The sequence below is a fragment of the Sinohyriopsis cumingii genome, unplaced genomic scaffold, assembly GCF_028554795.1.
Source record: "Sinohyriopsis cumingii isolate HCF-2022 unplaced genomic scaffold, ASM2855479v2 utg000160l, whole genome shotgun sequence".
Taxonomy (NCBI): domain Eukaryota; kingdom Metazoa; phylum Mollusca; class Bivalvia; order Unionida; family Unionidae; genus Sinohyriopsis; species Sinohyriopsis cumingii.
Genome location: NW_028315873.1, coordinates 9,577,765 through 9,597,645, shown reverse-complemented (window position 1 = coordinate 9,597,645; position 19,881 = coordinate 9,577,765). Strand labels below are relative to the sequence as shown.

General features: G+C 34.5%; 1 protein-coding gene across 1 annotated transcript in view; it reads left to right on the top strand.

Annotated features, from left to right (window-relative positions):
* Window positions 1-860: 860 nt before the first annotated feature.
* The window catches only part of LOC149774747 (uncharacterized), a 36,400-nt gene continuing 17,379 nt past the window's right edge, over window positions 861-19,881 (top strand). Inside the window, exons 1-2 of the mRNA XM_089944998.1 lie at window positions 861-1,484; window positions 2,125-2,857. Of these exons, the coding sequence (XP_089801124.1) occupies window positions 1,118-1,484; window positions 2,125-2,857 (1,100 nt within the window). The 5' untranslated portion in view covers window positions 861-1,117. The remainder of the gene's footprint in view (window positions 1,485-2,124; window positions 2,858-19,881) is intronic.

Sequence of the window (19,881 nt, the reverse complement as noted above, 5' to 3'; positions counted from 1 at the left end):
TAGCGAGGCAGCTGTTAGTGCCATTCTTATAAGTCCTACGACTTCCCGCATCCGAGGCGGACGCTGTACCCACTAGGCTAGTCCTATAATGTAAGACGTACCACATATTACATATGTTTTAGTAGACGCCACAAACATAAATATCAGCGTCGAGGTCTTACATGTAGGACTAATCATTAGGCCAACAGAGGGTTAATTTCACCTGAAGGGGTTATTATTTACCAGGACAATAGGAAACAGGGTCAGTTGTTAACGTGAAACTTTGATCACAGCCGGTGAAAAATGACTCGACTGGTTCAAAATTCAACGAGGGTCAAAATTTAATACTACACCTGTACAATTATTTGATATCCGACGAAGGAATCATACTAGCGGCTACACGTATACAGGTCTCGATTCAAAAAGTAAAGAAATATTTTCAGAACGACTAGTTGTTGTAGTGGAAGCAAACAAAAAGGAGCGGATATAAATAACCTAATACAATAAAGAGATCTCTTGTAGTGCTACGAAAGGGAACATGGCAACACCAAGAGCTGATTTTGAAACCGATGAGAAGCAAAACTGTCCCATATGTCTATACAAATATATATATATATATATATATATATATATATATATATATATATATATATATATATATATATATATATGCCGTAATATAGATATCTGTTACATTGACATCAGTTGTCTTTATCACGACATAAACACAGCAAAGATTTAGAATACTTCTGAGAGTTGTAACCTGTTCGGCTTTCTTAGTTGAAAACTCGTGAATTTTAAACTGTTGTGTACACTAGACAAACAGTGACGATGATGTAAAGTTATAAAGCCAGTCTAAAGATCACGCGCCTACATGTACATATCAGCCTTCACTCGACCAGGTCGAAATATTCTCAAAGCGAGTTATGTTTGCAGTACAAGGAAAGGAAAACTAATCACAAGAAAACGAATAATAATACACCAAATATTCGAACGATATATCTTCTAACAGGGCGAAGGTGACCATGGCAACTTCAAGAGCTGATTTTCAAACCGAGGAGAAACAAAGTTGCCCCATCTGTCTGGGTGATTTCAAGATTCCACGACAGTTACCTTGCATGCACTCTTTCTGTGCAAAATGCTTACAGGGCTACTTATCGTCTCAAGAGGAAAACTTAAAGAAACTGGAACAAATCAAGCAGTCCAGTCCTGCGATGCTTGTCATAATGCTGGAATTTCAAGCCAGGCACAAGACATCTGTGTTGTTTGTGAGGAAACAATGAGTAAAACTTGTTCAGCAGTTCATCGAAATCAGAAGTTTTCTAGAAATCATGTAATAATTTCCGTAGACGAAATGTTGAGCAATCCACAGCATGTAATCAAGATTGCAAAAGGGTTCAGCTGCACAGAACACGATGGGGAGGCTATTGATTTTTATTGCCAGGAACACAAGGCTGCTTGTTGTAGCAAATGTTGTATTGTGAGTCACAGAAACTGTGCCAGATGTTTCTGACTTAAAGAAAGAATTGCCAAATCTACTGCAGGAAATGAATGCAGACAGTATAAATGAACAAATGAAGCAAATAGAGACTCATCTGATAATGTTTACCGAAGTCTAACATCAATCAACTTGAGTCCCAGTTGAATGACTTCACCAGTCAAATCAGACACCTAAGAAAGAAAATAAACGATGTCCTAGATAAACTAGAGAGCGAAATTAAGATGGAAGGACATAGCATTTGCAAAGAAGAGATACTAAGAAAACAGGAAGAAAACCACCATTGTCAAAGTCTAATCAGCTCAGTTAGAAATGAATATACACTCTTGGAAACAGTTAAGAAATATGGAACAGACACGCAGATGTCTCTTATGACAGAGAAGATGACATCACAACTAACTTCATACCTGGAACAGATCCAACAAAAGTATGCAAAGACAGAGACTACTACAGTCCTATTGAAAGTGGATCCCCAGGTCCAATCCATACTGTCAGCAGGCCCGGATAGCTTGGCAAAGATAATAAGCAGAAGGCAACTCCAGTGGATGCCTGTTCCAGGTATCAGGAATTCGCCCAGAAACTGTCTGGTTCAGATGGATAGAATTATTGAAATTAAAGATAATGATGATTCAATACTAATTTTGCAGGTATCGTGTATTTGTGCTCGGGTCATGTGAAGCTAACAGATTATACCAACAATAAGGTGTGTCTGCTGAACTACTCCGACAACTCTATGACCACCTTCAAAGTGTCATGTGGCCCTTGCGAGATCTGTGTTGTCAATGATGCTGATGTGGTGGCTGTGATTTTACCGGCACTGAACACAGTCCAATTTTTTTATCTCACAGATGGGAAGATAACACCCACAGGGAAGATAACAACGAGATATAGATATGATGGAGTTGCTGCTGCTGGAATGGGGAAAATCGTTGTGTCTGGTGAATATGCTGAAGGAGGCAAATACTACTGGAGCCTTATCAGCAGTGGAGGGAAGGAGGAGTTTCGTCATCAGTTTGATTGTCGTTGTGACCCTTCATACACGTATGTCGCTCTGGACTCATCTTTTGCTCGTGTCTACATCACCGTGGATATGGCAAAAAACCTGTATTGTTTTGACATAGGTGGCAGCCAAAAGTTTGTTTACAATCATGCAAGTCTTGATGGTCCCTGTGGTGTTGCTACACACAGGTATGATAATGTGCATGTTGTTGGATGCGGTTCTAGTAACATTCACCAGCTGACTCCTGATGGCCTTGTTCTTCAGATCATCTCTGGTGGGGTTCCAGATAGTCCTATGGCTATTTGCATTAGAAGGGACAATGACGAGATTCTGGTCACAAATGATTCAGACCAGTCGAAACTTTACCAATATCGACTGAGGTAAAATGCACATCTATTTTTCCATCTGACTTGATGGAATTGATTTCTCGAGATGTGAAGCGTTAAAATCTTCATTTTAAATTGAATGTTAATTCTGTGCATATTTTCAGCTTTGTGCAAATCATAATTATACATTGAGCTATTTGCTTTTATTTCTAATCACAAATCTTACATACTATAGAAAACTCTACCAATATTGACTAAAAAAGAAGCTCAACTTTTATGTTTTTGAGCTGATATGATTATTCTTAAATGGGTTGATATCTTAAGATATACATTGTTAGAGTATTGATATTTAATTAAATAACATTACTACTGTGTATATTTTCACAACTAAATGTAATCAGGTGTTTTACAACTGTGTTACGAGTCTATGCTCTTAAATTAAGTAAGAAAAAGGGTGAAAGACAACAAGCCTTGTAAAAGTTAACAAATATATTCATTTTCCTAGAATACAAAGTGGAAATGATAAAAAACAACTTATGGTATTGCGAATTAAATCCCAAAATAATCAAAGAATTACAGACACAAGTCCTAGTAACTTAAAGTCCTGAATAAAATTCAGTAATAGTCCAGAAAAAAATCGCCAAACCGAAGTCGATGACTTGTCTTTTATAGCTATTGAAGTGCTGATGTATCAGTTTTTTGAATCACAGAAATATAATGCCAGGTTTGAATGTATTTTAAATTCCAGTGAATGCCTCTATTGAAGAATTTTATCAAAGCACTTCTGTATTTCCAGAGAAAGTAATCACTTGAATCCAGAGAAAGTAATCACTTGAATTCAATAATTTGAACAAATAAGGATTCCAGCCCAAAACTCCTGGTCACAAGATATAATACAACTCAAAAGTGCTAGAAGTTAAAGCACGAATGAACTAATGAGCCTTGTTTACTTACAAAACAATAACCTGTAAATTTCACTTAGAAATTTCCAAACATCTGACTCAGATAAACATATTTACTCCTTGTTTACCTGAATAATAATCCTGATATTAAACTCATGCACATAGAAACTAATTTAGCTATGATTAGTTGTTGACATAAAATGAAATAAATTTTTTTTTAAAGTCAATCAGGTCAAACAGAAATGAATTCAGTTTCGGAGAAGGTCAAGTCCAGCACTCAATGTTACATTACAATAACATACAATGAAATAAAAAAAAAATTAAACCAATAAACAAACAATTAAATTAAATATACATGAACGAAATAAGTACGACAATTTCAAACAAAAATACTCAATACTTATAGATTGCACTGATTTGAGCACGTTGATATGTTTATCTATATTATTTTAAACTCAGATGTAAACCGTTTACAATCTTAATATCTGTCTCTCAATATTCATAACATTTTCATAATTTAATTTAAAGAAGGGATATTTCATTTATCAGGTGGAACATTTCAAATTCCTAGTTGTCTGCATGCATTATGGCTGGGTCAACATGTGGATCACCTGATGGGGTCACCCTAATTAGTGGACAGAGCATTTTCCTAAACTTCAAGTGTCTACATATAAACTTTCCAATACTAGTGTCCAGCATAATCATCCAGACAGATATCAATGTTTACCTAATTCGATTTTTACATGCATGATTTTGATAGCCGGATGAGAGTTTACCAGACTAAGTAGGTCACCTATATAATATTTGCGATATACAATATTTGTAACTTTAACTACCTCTGCATCAAAACATGTATATACATTTGCTCAAATTAAAATGATTAAACACGGGCTCGTAGGAGCGGCAGGGAATTGGGAAATACATTTCATCATGATGACATATTTTGATAAATAGAAACGTATCACTGATAATAGATTAAACTGAAATAGCACATGACGTTTTTACTAAATTAGTTTTGTACATAATTGAATAAAATTGTCAGTGTCCTGATTTGTCAACAATAGTGCTTGACATATATTGTGGTATTCAGTTTAGAAAGTTGTGAATGTCTTGACTGGCAACATTTTTTAAAAATTCTTTGCAATTCATCGCTAGTTTATTTCCTTTATGAAATGAAATGTTAATGCGAAAATTGACAATAAAGCAGAGCATGTCTAGACTCTGAGCAACTAGATTTTATACATTGAGACTAATTATCTATCCTCTCTACATTTACTCCTTTTCTCATGTACAAAGCATTAACTTACTGTCTTTTCACATTAATGTGCAAAACAGGTATTTCCTGTTTATTCAGTTCAAACAATTTTAACAACCCTCTCTCTACATATGTTAACACACATACCTACAGACTTGCAAACATACTTGTACACATCTGTTTTCAAGTATATATCCCTGAATGTTCTCCTTTTTTCATATTCACATCACTACCTTCATACTTCTCTAGCTTTATACATGTATGCAAATTCATAGACAGAATCTAATCATTTTCCCAAAATGTATGATCTTGACGTTAATAAACATAAATCGTTCTGAATTATCAATAAATACATATAAAACGGTGCACTTTTGCAGTTTTATTCGATGCATATACATCGGTTCAACTTGTTTGATTCGAGGACCAGTATCAATCATTTCTTTCCACTTTGGTCATTATACCATCATTCATATCTAAATAACAAAAAGTTCACCTGAACATCGCCCTTCAACCTATCAATCATTTGTTTAATCAGTTATCAATAACAGATTAGTTACATTGGTAGAAAGATGAGTGACTATATAACTAACAAAACCACTATAACGATTTCACAATGACCTTGACCTTTGCATTTAACCGCAAATTTCACCAGGCCTCTTCCATGTCTATCACATATATATCTAAAAATTTTATGCAAAAAAATACATTTTTCTTCTTTCCGTCAGTGACCTTGAACTTCAACTCCAAATGAACAAAAGTATGTCTTACCTAAGGTGTACATTATCCACAAACGTTGATATAAGTAGTTTTTTGATATTGGAAAAAAGGTGTTAATAAACCTTTATTTATATAAGTAAAATGACCGGGACTTATGCCTTTTTCAGCTCAGGATCATTAGTCTTCCTCCCTATCTCAATGCAGAGCTAATGTTATTGTGAGGACACCATGTTTATTTTTATTGTTGTCAAATTCAAACAGTCTTCTTTAAAGAAAATGCAGCCATCCACTTTTACAACTGTATATGGTGTAGAACACAAGTAATTAATTTTCTTCTTCTAGTCATAATCAGCCTTGATCAACAAAGCTTGGTAGTTTTAGACAGTGGACAACTCCATATTTTGTGTAGGAATTATTTTTCTTTCAGCCACAGTGATTTTGATCTTTGACATTTTGATCTAAACTTCAAAATTGTTCTTTTTTACCTCGAGGGCAAGCCATCCCCATCTGGCAACTGTGGATGGTGAAGCAATTGACTCTCAGGAAACCTTTATTGCTCTTTCAGGCAAAATGACCTTGACCTTTGATTTTTTATGCAAAAAAAAAATCAGTAGGTTTCATCCTTACTCGTGTACAAAACTCCACAAAGCTTGCTTACAATAGATGGTGCTTTGCTAACATTTGTGTGTAAACCACTTTTACGTCATAACAGTGAATTTAATCATTGATCTTTGAGCTGTGAAATCAGCAGAGTTCTTCCTAAACCGAAGCGAAAGGCATCCACTAAATTCGGCAAATGCTGATGTTGGAATCCTCTAGTTATTCTGTGGAAATCAAACTGATAACTGAGAGACTGATTATTTCCTTGTTTTGTGAGTTTTAATGGCACTATTAAGACAAACTTGGCGATAGCAGGAGAGATAGATAAACAGTCAGAACATCCAGAATATCAGACACACAGTCTGCCCATTGATCGGCACAAAAATCTGCTAATATCTAATGTCTACTCCAGGTTTGAAATGTTGGAAAGATTCACAATGCTCGTATCTTGCATCTAAATGTGAAATAATGAACAAATCTTAAAAACTTCACATACAAAAGGGTATAGTCAGAAAAAAAATAAAAATAAAAAAAGAACTTTTGATATTGCGAATTAATTCCCAAAATGATCCTAGAATTACATAAGCTAGTCCTAATAATTGAAGTTCTGACTGAACCTTAGTGGAATTCTAAATTAAATTCAACACTGAAGGTGATAATGAGGCTGGTGGCCGGTATCTTGGTGTTGTACCAACAACCTTTTATTGAATCACAGTAATATAATTCCAAGTTTGAACTCACTATAAATCCCAGTGAATGTTTCTGTCCAAGAATACTATCTTTTCATAAGTATTCTGTATTTCCAAAGTAAATAATCACTTGAATTAAATAATGTCAAGAAATGTATTAAGCCCAAAATGAATTTCTAGACACAATAATAATACAACAAACATACAATGTTACCTTATCAATAGCATATATTCAAATAAAAAAGATTTTTAAAAAATACTAACAATGCAGTTTAAATAAGCATAGAAATGTATATATCATTCCTAAAAATTACACAGCTGAGGCCACACTGAGTATCAAAACTCACCATAACAGAATTTTAACGAAAGATTTTCTTTGGCTGAGTGTGTCATTTATTCCTTAGAATGTTAAACTTACGGCCAATGTATGCCTGATATCGCCCACCAGGATTACTTAACTCTACAGTTGATCATTTCATTAAGCAGCTTCGTGTATTATAACCCTATGTAAACCATCTGCTAAAATTGACATGCCAATATTACTTACTGTCCTATAGAATGCTTAAAATACTTTCAAAAACTAAAGGCATAATTAATTTGAATAATTGTTCATTGCTAAACAAACTCATCCAGTATTTTGATTATATAAACATATCTACCAAGCGCCATAAAAACTAAAAGGCAAATATAGTCGCCAGATCTAAAGATGAAACAAGCTCATGATATCTTATGCATATGCTATTTTATCATGTTACGAATCTTGGTCACAAAATAAGCAACAACAAACAGCAAAACCAACAAGTTTTATAAAACTTAGCCAACAATTTAATTATCAGTCATAAATGAAAATGTGAGAGGAAATTTCAGTATTATGTAGTCAATCCAAACTAATCCTTATAAAGGGCTACGAAAAGTCTTAAATTAATGAAAAGTTCCTTATAACTTTTAAAACCGGAAATGTGCTCCATGAACCGTGACGTCGTCAAGATGACGTTGTCCAGAATTTTTAAGAATAATTTATCAGTTCCAGAAAAATAGTATGGTCCAAAATGAACACATTCTATTTTTAACGAACAGCCCCAACAAATATATTTCCTCTCGAATAATATCTAAGTCCAACATAAAACACGCATGCAGACTTAGAACAGGAACACAAGAAGTGAGAATTACTCCAAAATCGGAATGAATCTGATAGCTTAATTCTCTCCTTATATACACCGTCTTATGTGACTGTATTTCGCAATAGACCCCACGTGACAATACACTACTAATTTTATGCTGATTTCGGTTATTCACGTGACACAGCCAAACTAATGAAAATTTACTGAATGTTTTTCCAGACACCATCAAACCTCATGAGCCAATTAGAAATTAAGTCAATGGCACCATTATGTCTTATTATTAATAAGTGTCAACATATATGTAAACATCTATTTATAGATCCTATGTATTTTTTGCGTTCTTAACTGAGTCAGGTAACGTACACAATTTTATAACAAAAGATAGTATGTACGGCGTACAACCATGAATAAAAAATACGAAAATTAAATTAAAAAATATGCTGGGAGTTACAAAAAAAATATAGATATATCATATACAAGATATATCGTCTAGAGTGGTAAAAATCCCAACATCACGTCAGTACTTATCTGAGATCTTCTTGAGTGGTAAACTTCCACCATAACATCAGTACTCATCTGAGATCTTTCACATTTTTGCCAACTTCAAAATAAAATTGCTTGAAGTCCTATTTAAACGGGGAATTGATCCCTACCAGATGTATTTAGCTTAAAATCTATTTATGAACTACAATCAAAATATAATCAAAAATATTTCCTAACAAGAAACTCTGCCAATCAGAGTCAATATCACTTTATTAATAAATATATATTTCACTGGCTTTTGGAACTTTAGGAGGTCTTAATCATACAAGTCTATATTTCAAGTTTAGCAAAGTCCAGTCAGATTCACGATCACCCCCTTGGATGACACTCATTATCATGCATGATCAAAGTCCAGTCAGATTCACGATCACCCCCTTGGATGACACTCATTATCATGCATGATCAAAAAAGTCAATATTCCAGATTTAATTAAAAATCATATTAAAAGATGTCTTCAAGATTGGAGACAAGCTCAACCAATCATATGCAAATTCACATCATTAATATGAATTCAGCTACCTTATTATCTAAGTTTTATGATACAGATATAATATTCCAAGTTTAATCAAAACTGGATTGAAAATATGACTTCCTGAGTGGTACAAGCTCACATAATCCGATGCAAGATCACCTAATTATCAAACGCATTAGATATATTGATGATATATGCCAACATTTCAAGCCTGACCATCAGGTCGTTCGAGTGGTTACAAGCACCTGCTGACAGACACACAACGAATAGCACACAACAGATGATGGCAAATGTATGATCCACACAGTGACGTACCATTAGTTCACTTGACCTTAAGACAACAAGGCCACATAAGCAGGTAAGCTAAGAATTTTAACGCGTCGAAATTAACCTAACAATATTAACACTAAACTTTCATTTTAAAGTTGATTACATGATCAAACAAAAGAGGTACTCAACAATTACATAAACAATTCTGGTATATGCAGTAACTGCAGAGATCTATATAATCACAAAATTAAAGGTATGGGTGTGATCCGTATATTTGCCTGAAAAGTATTTTGATAATATGTGTAAGGATTGCACTGCCAACAAAATAATGCATCAAGGATTATTAGAAATAATGTATCAATGAAGATTAGAAAATACTAAGAATAGAAAAATAATTACTAGAAGATTGAAAGCAGCCATTTACAATAATGCATCAAGGAAGAACAGAAAATACATGCATAGAATTCCCCTCCATAATAAAGGGGTGGTAGCAGTGTTTGTTCAGTGTAAAAGTTATCAACACATCACTAAATTCGTTTAATATATTTAGTTGTTCATGGACAGTTCTGTTCAATGTTCTTTATCCATATAAGTTATAAAATAGACATTATTTTTTCTTTTTCTTTATATATATATATATATATATATATATATATATATATATATACCGTGTAAAGATATCATCTGATACGTTGACATCTGTTGTTTTTAAATAAACACAGCGAAGTTTTAGAATACTTCTGAGCTGTAACCTGTTCGCATTTCTTAGTTGAAAACTCATGAACTTTTTAACTTTTGTGTACACAAGACAAACAGTGACATGCTGTAAAGTTATAAAACCTGTCTAAAGATCACACGCCTACGTGTACATATCAGCCATCACTCGACCAGGAAGAAATATTCTCAAAGCGACGTATGTTTGCAGTACCTGTCATGTGTTTGAATGCGATTCATATTACTCATGGACCTATATTGCCCTAGATTCATCCGTTACCCATGTCTACATCACCGTGAATCAAGACAATTCCCTGTATTGTTTTGACATGAGTGGCAGCCAGATGTTTGTCTACCGTAATGACAATCTTGGCAATCCCCTTGGAGTTGCTACAGACAAATTTGATAATGTGTAAGTAGTTGGAAATAGCTCTAATAACATCCACCAGCTGACACCAGATGGCATTGTTCTCCAGATCATATCTGATGGGGTTCCAGCTAAACCTCAAGCTGTTTGCTTTAGTAGGGATGGTGAGATGATTCTAGTCACAAATGACTCAGACAGCACAAAACTTTACCAATATCAACTAAAATAAGAAGCTTTGAGACTGACATAATTATTATTGTGGCAATCAATTCTCGAGACGAAAATTCTTCAGTTATTTTCCTAAAAGTTTATAAATGGTTTGTAGATTTTCAACTCGGTGAAATAACCATTTGATAATTAGGTTTGCATTTTTAAATAACTATGCTCAATACCTACAGGCTGTAGTGATTTACACTGACAATCAATTTCTGTTTTTTTTTTTAATTTACATGCGAATGATTTCTGAAAAGACCCAAGCATCATTTAAGCATGTTTCTATGTTCATAATATTTAAAATGTTTAACTAGTGAAACGTTGCATGGTTTCCATTGCCATCCCAATCCTTTGTATTTCACAATTCGCCTATTATCCCCTCCCAGTCATCCACAAACACACACCAATTTTTACCCGCGGATCAAAGCGCAAAATCTTCACATATAAAATGCATCTACATGCACTGCCAGCATTGACAAGTTTTGGTAAGAAAATATTTTATACCATGATAATTATAATTAAAGGGACACTTTGTCAATGAACTAATGCCTTTGAACTAGTGTCTGGCAGAAATTATAATATCCCACTGGGCAAAGTAATTGATTGTACTAATTTAGCATGTAAAATTTGAACTCAATACCCTCAATACCATTTGTCCAATTTTCATTCAAGTTTGACCCCTTTCTTAAAACAAAACTCTGGCATCCATCATGACTTCATTTAAAGTTTAAAACTTCAGTTTTCAATTTTCAGTTTTGCGGTTTAAAGAAATAATTATGTTAATTAGTAGGCACATCATTCTACTCAAATCTGTTTGCTCTACAGCCATTTTGACTGTACATAGCATATGTTAAAGAGTTTTCTCTAGAATCCAAATGGTCTACAAACAACTCAGCTTGGCACTGCCTGTTTCATTCAATGGGTTCACCCTAATTAGCAGATGGGGCATCACTCAGAGCCATCATCACTAAGTATACACCTCTACTAGACATCTGGTCATTCGCTTTCTACTTCTGGATATTGTTCATATCCTGAGTTCTTTGTGTCACATTATCCTGACACCAGGCCAATCACTCCTAACGCTAACCTCTTAATACTGAGCCCTAGGCAAGTCAGCTGCAAGTACATTGATATAAGTCCTTGGTAAGACTCGGCTGGAGTTATAACACGCGACCTCCTGCATTCAAGGCAGACACTTTAACCATTTAGGTCACTGAAGCAGTTGGGAGCTGTGTTAATAATCCTTTGTAAAATTCTTACATGACCACCATACAAATAGATATGTAGAACAAACAGCATTTTTAGAGCCAAACCTGAAATGGTATTAATGTGTATATGTCAAATTTAGCCGAGTTCATACTGAATATTTTGAACTCATATTGTGGCCAGTCACAGTATAGACAGTCTTTTCTATTTTGGTCACACAATCATATATATATATATATATATATATATATATATATATATATATATATATATATGCATGTGTTTCATCTATTTAAGAATTTTATTTTTATATAAATGCCTAATTGTACATGACATGATCCAGTGATGTGTACCTACTCCAGCAGCCTACTGTTCTCATTATTAATATTTGTGTGTTGTTGTTGTTGTTGTTTTAGGATTTAATACCATTTTTCAGCACAAGATAGATTATACATGGCAGCATTTATTAACATTACAATTTTGTTGGTATCTAAGTGGGTTGAGATATAAAGGGGACCTACAAATCAACCATTGCTTGTGCAATCTTGAAATTCTTGGCATGTTATGAAGGTCACTTTGGTATAACTGAATGACTTCATTTATTTGTTCCCCCTAATATATATCAAGTTGTAAATATGAAGATCACGTCTAAATTATATATTCTAACAAATGCTAGGTACTGGATTGTAATGAAATAATGTTTATTGCATTCAATTTTGTACATAATCTTGGGGCCCAGAGTGGCCGAGTGGTCTAAAGCACTCTCCGTCATGGATCACTGCCATCTCACCTCTGTCTGCTTGTGTTCGAGACTCGGGTTCGGCCAATGTGGATATGTGAGAAAGCTTGCCGGTAGCTTCTCGTGGGTCGGTGGTTCTTTCTGGGGTTTTCCTGGGGTTTTCCTCCACCATTAATACTGTCCGACATGTATAGCCTATCGTGTGCTGAAAATGGTGTTAAACCCAATAAGAACAACAACAATGTACATAATCTTAGAAACTTTTGAATGATATGAGTGACTCATTGGAATTCAGTGCAACTTTATTTCTTTTCATGTGCTTGTTCTTAAATGAAATCCTAAATAACTTCAATTTCAACAGATTTTATTTTCATGTACCTCGTAAGCTAACTGAAAATAAACCCATAAGTTTTTGTATTCTCAGACTGGTTGAAGCTATGATTTACCCATTGAGACTGCTTATGTAGTCTCTATCCCTCTTTCTCTAGTTCATGCACAAAGCAAATAAACACATTAATTTACCGTCTCTGAACACCAATACACAACGGGCATTTACTGAATGCATACAAAATATAACAATTCTCTCTAAGATACTAAAATACTCATGCACACCTACTCTTTGGTGCACATGCCTAATGTGCTCCTTTTCTCACATACACACAACTATATGCACAGTTATTTAGCTTTATCAATTCACACATGCATCAAACTCATTTTTCCACAAGGAGGCACAACTTGATGGGTAACAAGCCTAAATAATTCTGTATTTTCATTAAAAATATAACTGCGTTATTTGCTTTAAACAGACTGAGAAATTAATACTGTTCTAGTCGCAGACACAGGCGAGTGTTGCAATATATAACTTATCTAGTCTTCATCTATAAAAGCTGTAGGCAAGGCCTATGCATAATGCTGGTACATATAGTTATATAAAATAGTTGTCATGCTACTTAACGGGGTTACTTAGTAACATTATTTGTAATGCATAACTTATTTTATAAAAGTGAGATCTATGTTTATTTAATGTCTCAGTATTTTTTTTGGGGGGGGGGGGGGTGTTTTATGGCACAGCAACATCATCATGGTTATATTTTGTCAAGTCAAGTAAAGTAGGTTGGCCAAGAATACGTAAGCATCTTGTCTAATCTTAGGAATCAAACCTGAACCTTGAATTGTTTTGTTAAGTGAATACCTCAGCCTCCTGTATCATATTTAAATATCTCTATGATATTCAAAATGGATTTTAAAAAGGTAATTTAAAAGGATAGCCATGGCATTCATGACCATGACATGAAAGACACTGCATAGGAAAAGGCTGACATTTGTTACTACTGATGGGAAGAGTTACTTCCCTTTGACATGGTGTACATGCATTGCACCTTCTGTCCAGGAAAATGGCGATCACACCAGTATTAGAAGGCATCACATCAATGTGCTGACCAATGAAATCTTTATATCTTTTTGATTCATTTATAACGTTGTCAAGCTAAGAGACAATTACACTATAAGTGTTTATACATTCAACAGAGCACTACATTATGTTGGTAATTACACTTAAAGTGTATATACATTCCATTCTGCACAGCAGTACATCATGCTACAAACTGTGTTTGGCAATTACACCTGAAGTGTATATGCATTCTACACAGCACTACATCATGCTACAATAATTCTGTTGGAAATTACACTGGAAGTGTGAATACATTCTACACTACATCATGTTAACAAACTGTGTTGACAAAGGATATAAAAAAATACTGCTATAAAAACGTGTATATAGTAGATGGAAATAAAACATTATGCAGTATTGCAGCTCATACTAAACTCTGTGGCTCTTGATACCAAATACAATTTTCCGCCACAAATCATATATATATATATATATATATATATATATATATATATATATATATATATATATATATATATATATACATATAACATATTATGCTTTCAACTTCAGAACATAGAAAGGGTTGTTCTTGGCACAGTGCTTCACGAGAGTAAACACAATTACATAAAGTCGCATGCCTTTATTTGATGTTACCTGCAAAAACTGTATTGTTCTTACAGTTTATATTTGTGTACATATGACTTCAGTCCAGAAGGATAAAAAAGTGTCGATAAATACCATGTAACTTCGGAAATGTACTGAATACAGTTCGCCTTTATTTATATCAGGCTGTTACTTTGTCCATTGTTTTAAAAAAAATGATAATAAGAGTAAAAACAATGTATTGGCACTAAAACTGCACATATTTAACTCATTACCCACCAAGCTTTAGCACTTGATAATGCTTATTGCCAATTTTTAACAGCATGAAATGTTATGTTTCTAGAACATAGAAAATTATAGAAACTTACTGCAAACCCTAGTATTCTGTGTGGTTTATGTGTGTCTATACTTTTGGGAACCAGAGAAAGTTTCTATGACATAGAAATACCAGAAAATATGGGAATCTCTTTTATTTGCCAACTGTATCAACTTATGCAACATGGAGAAGTCAGGAAGCACAAGCATCTGTTCCTTGCCTAAAATGAAAGCCATCTACAAAGTTTGGTAAACTGTAGATGGTGGAAAAGTAATTTACAGAACCATTTTTTCAGTCATAGTGAACCTGAACTCCAAAATGAGTAAACTTTTTATCGTAAGTGATGAAAACAATCCACAAAGTTTGGTAGCTGAAGAAGGTGGAGACCTCAACAAGTGTGCAGAATTTTTTCTTTTATTTTTCACAGTAGCAATGACCTTTACCTTTTGCCTGAAAATCAAACAAGTTTTGTAACCTCAAGGACAAGTCATATGTACTTGATAGCTGTAGTCAGTGGAGAACTCGAGTAATTATTAGAAAATAAGTATTCACTTTTCGTTTCAGATACCTTGACCTTTGAACTTTTGATGCAAACATGTACAGGTCTCTTCCTTACCCTATATACAAGCTGTCCACAAAGCTTGGTAACTACAGTTAATACTTAATTAGTGTTGTTTATGGAAAACATTCTTCCCTCATAACAGTGACCTTCAACTTTGACTTTTTGATATGAAATTAGTAGTGTTCTTCCTAAACCCAAATGCATGTCATCCATAAAGTTTGATTATTGTTGATGGTGGAGAGGTGTAGTTATTTTTGCAGAAATGAAATTTGTAAACGACTGATTTTTGGAAAATTCCATAAAAACAAAATAATATGTTCTGCTTTGGATAAACTGCGTAAATATAATGTCTATGCCAGGTCTGAAATGTTGGATAATTGCACAAAGCAGGGTTAGATGGGAAAACAAATCTTGAACACACAAAGAAATGCTATTTACTCTGATTAATTATTAAAGTATTAATGCTATTATTTATTATTCATTATTGTTATTATTATTGTTATTATTGGGAAAGATAGTACAATAAATCTTAAGTTAAAACCTTTACAAACAAGAAGCATATTTCTCTATTTTCCCTCTAGATGTATTCATCAGAAACTATAAGTGAGGTTTGTTTCTTTTATAACAGTCCAATTATGATAAACTAAACACTGTTCTCAAATTTTACGATTAAAGCAATGAATTATAATTAAGTGATGACTTAAGAATATCTTAATTTGAAACAACAACATGAATATTCATACAAAATAAATATCATATGGGTGCTTTAAAAATTCATTGAACTATTACAAAAATAACAAACATTGTTGTTCTGGTATTTCATATTTTTGCTTATAAATCTGCATCTTTATGCTAAACCTATACATATAGATCTATATGTTACAACTATTTTTATTTCATTTTAGAAGTGGGTTAGAAATCAACGATGAGTTTTGATAATAGAAAATTTTACCATAGGGTCATAATTTCACCCGAGTGTGTGTGCCTGATTTGGATGTTTAACATAGTTTAACAATTTTTCAGTCATATCTCTACAGTGTCTGTAGTGTTGCGGTTTATAGTGATGTCTAGCACTGGGGCATCATGCTGCAGACATGTAGCATGATGTCCCACCCAGTCACATTATCCTGACACCATGCCAACCAGTCCAAATACTAACATCTTAATGCTAAGCACCTAGCAAGGCAGCTGTTAGTACCATTTTTGTAAGTCTTTGGTATGACTCGGCCTGTGTTCGAACCTGCAACCTTACATATCATTGGCGGACACTCTAACCAGTAGGGCACCAGAGAGGTCTAGTCCAAAAATGTACTTTAGGAAGATGCTGATTTTCAATCAGTATTTTAGTCTGTTCATCCCAGCTGTGTCTACCATGATGCGAGTGTCCGAGTGGTCTAAAGCGCTCACCGTTACAGATCACTGCCATCTCACCTCTGTCTGCGTGGGTTCGAGTTGCGGGTTCGTTCTACGTTGGTATGTGAGAAAGCTTGCCAGTAGCTTCTCGTGGGTCGGTGGTTCTTTCCTGGGTTTTCCCGGGTTCTTCCTCCACCATTAATACTGGCCGCCATGTATAGCCTATCTTGTGCTGACAAATGGCGTTAAACCCTACAGCAACAATCTACCATGATGTGCAATAATTCTTACCTATAAATGTTGATGTATATGCTATACCTATAAATATAAACCTAACAACAACCTTCGGCATTCAGTGACTGCTTTGTTACCCTCTACACTCATTTAGTCTTCACCTCTGCGCTACAAGAGCCCTCGCATCTGCCTCTCTTTATATCACTAACACCTTAAATCAGTTGTTGTTTCAAATTTCCCCCTTATTTTCTTGCTTATTTAATGTCGAATCTACTAATAAATATTATTTTTTATTTCTGCTTCCAGACAGATTAAATGTGAAATTTTATCACTGACATCATGTTTTTGAGACAAAAATGTCTTTTTTGCACAAATGTGCCCTTTCATGCCACAAATATACCCCTTTTGCTAAATTTGGCACTCTTTCCTTCCACTCTGTTAAACATTCCTCGCTGTAATGTGGAAAATACAGATATGTAATGCAACCTCATTTGGATTTCGCTTATTCATGCTGAGAAGAATCTTGTCAATAAAGACAAGTCAAATATTTCTAAATGTTTGCAATATTAATAATGTAATTACCGAAACATCAAATCAGATCATGTGACATGAATAAAAACATGAAAACCAAACTTGACTACATCAGGTTATTTTAGAAAAATCATGCTAACAAACTTCTCTGCATGGATGGATATAAGTATGGATGAACAGAATGATGGATGGACAGGACACAGTTATGACACAATTAATGTCCCCACTAATGGAAGAGAGAATGATGGATCGACAGGACACAATTATGATGTCCCCACTAATGGTAGAGAGAATGATGGATGAACAGGACACACTTATGATGTCCCTACTAATGGTAGAGAGAATGATGGATGGACAGGACACAATTAATGTCCACACTAAGGGTAGAGAGAATGATGGATGGACAGGACACAGTTATGATATCCCCACTAATGGTAGAGAGAATGATGGATGGACAGGATGCAATTAATGTCCCCACTAATGGCAGAGAGAATGATGGATGGACAGGACACAGTTATGATATCCCCACTAATGGTAGAGAGAATGATGAATGGACAGGACACAATTAATGCCCCACTAATGGTAGAGAGAATGATTGATGGACAGGACACAGTTATGATATCCCCACTAATGGTAGAGAGAATGATGGATGGACAGGATATAATTAATGTCCCCACTAATGGTAGAGCGAATGATGGATGGACAGGACACAGCTATGATATCCCCACTAATGGTAGACAGAATGATGGATGGACAGGACACAATTAATGTCCCCACTAATGGTAAAGAGAATGATAGATGGACAGGACACAGTTATGATATCCCCACTAATGGTAGACAGAATGCTGGATGGACAGGACACAATTAATGTCCCCACTAATGGTAGACAGAATGATGGATGGACAGGACAGGACACAAGAATGATGTCCCCACTAATGGTAGAGAGAATGATGGATGGACAGGACACAGCTATGATACCCCCACTAATGGTAGACAGAATGATGGATGGACAGGATACAATTAATCTCCCCACTAATGGTAGAGAGAATGATAGATGGACAGGACACAGTTATGATATCCCCACTAATGGTAGACAGAATGATGGAAGGACGGGACACAATTAATGTCCCCACTAATGGTAGACATAATGATGGATGGACAGGACACAATAATGATGTCCCCACTAATGGTAGAGAGAATGATGGATGGACAGGACACAGCTATGATATCCCCACTAATGGTAGAGAGAATGATGGATGGACAGGACACAATTAATGTCCCCACTAATGGTAGAGAGAATGATGGATGGACAGGACACAATTAATGTCCCAACTAATGGTAAACAGAATGATGGATGGACAGGACACAATTATGATGTCCCCACTAATGGTAGTCAGAATGATGGATGGACAGGACACAATTAATGTCCCCACTAATGGTAGAGAGGGCATAATAAAATTAAAAATTTTAAAGGTCACGATCATTTTAAACATTTCTCATAACAAGTAGTGCAAGAAAAACTGGGGGTAGGGGGTAATAATGGTGCAAGAAAATAGTATCTCATCATCTCAAAAACGCTTACTGCATAGCAAGATTTTGTCTAGTGCAGATAAACTTCATTTAAATATTTATACAAAAATGTTACAGTTTTTACATAAAAAACTTTTAAATCATGTTATTGTGGAGTGCATGATATATACATTAAGAACAGCAGCAACAGTTATTTGGTGGAGGGAAAGTAATAAATAAAAGAACATAAAAGGGGAACCCAACTAAAATGCAAAATTTGTTTCGTTCCCTAAATATGGATGCAGTCAGAATCTGCAACAGTTTTTTCTTTTGATTAATCTAACCCGTCTTATACAACACTGACATTTTTTTACAGTTAACAAGTATCAGCAATTGTTGCAACTCTATGGTCTTAAACTAAGTTTCAGAAAAAAGCAAAAACTAATAAGTTTTGTAAAATTCAACAAATAATTTATTTCCCTTAAATGCAAAGTGAAAATTTAAAAAGTACATAGAGTATTGTGAATTGCATCCCAAATAGTCCAACAAATTATATCATAAGTAAAAAACAGTATAGTGTATTCTGAATGAATTCCAGTAGTGTGCTGAATGAATTCCAATCTTGAATGTGCTTATGTACCAATAGTCTGGAATAGTGTTGATGTACTAACAGTCTTGATCAATCACAATGATATAATTCAAACTGTCTCTAAATGAATTCAAATTAATACCAAAACAGTGATTTAGTCTGAAGTATTAAGGTGCACTT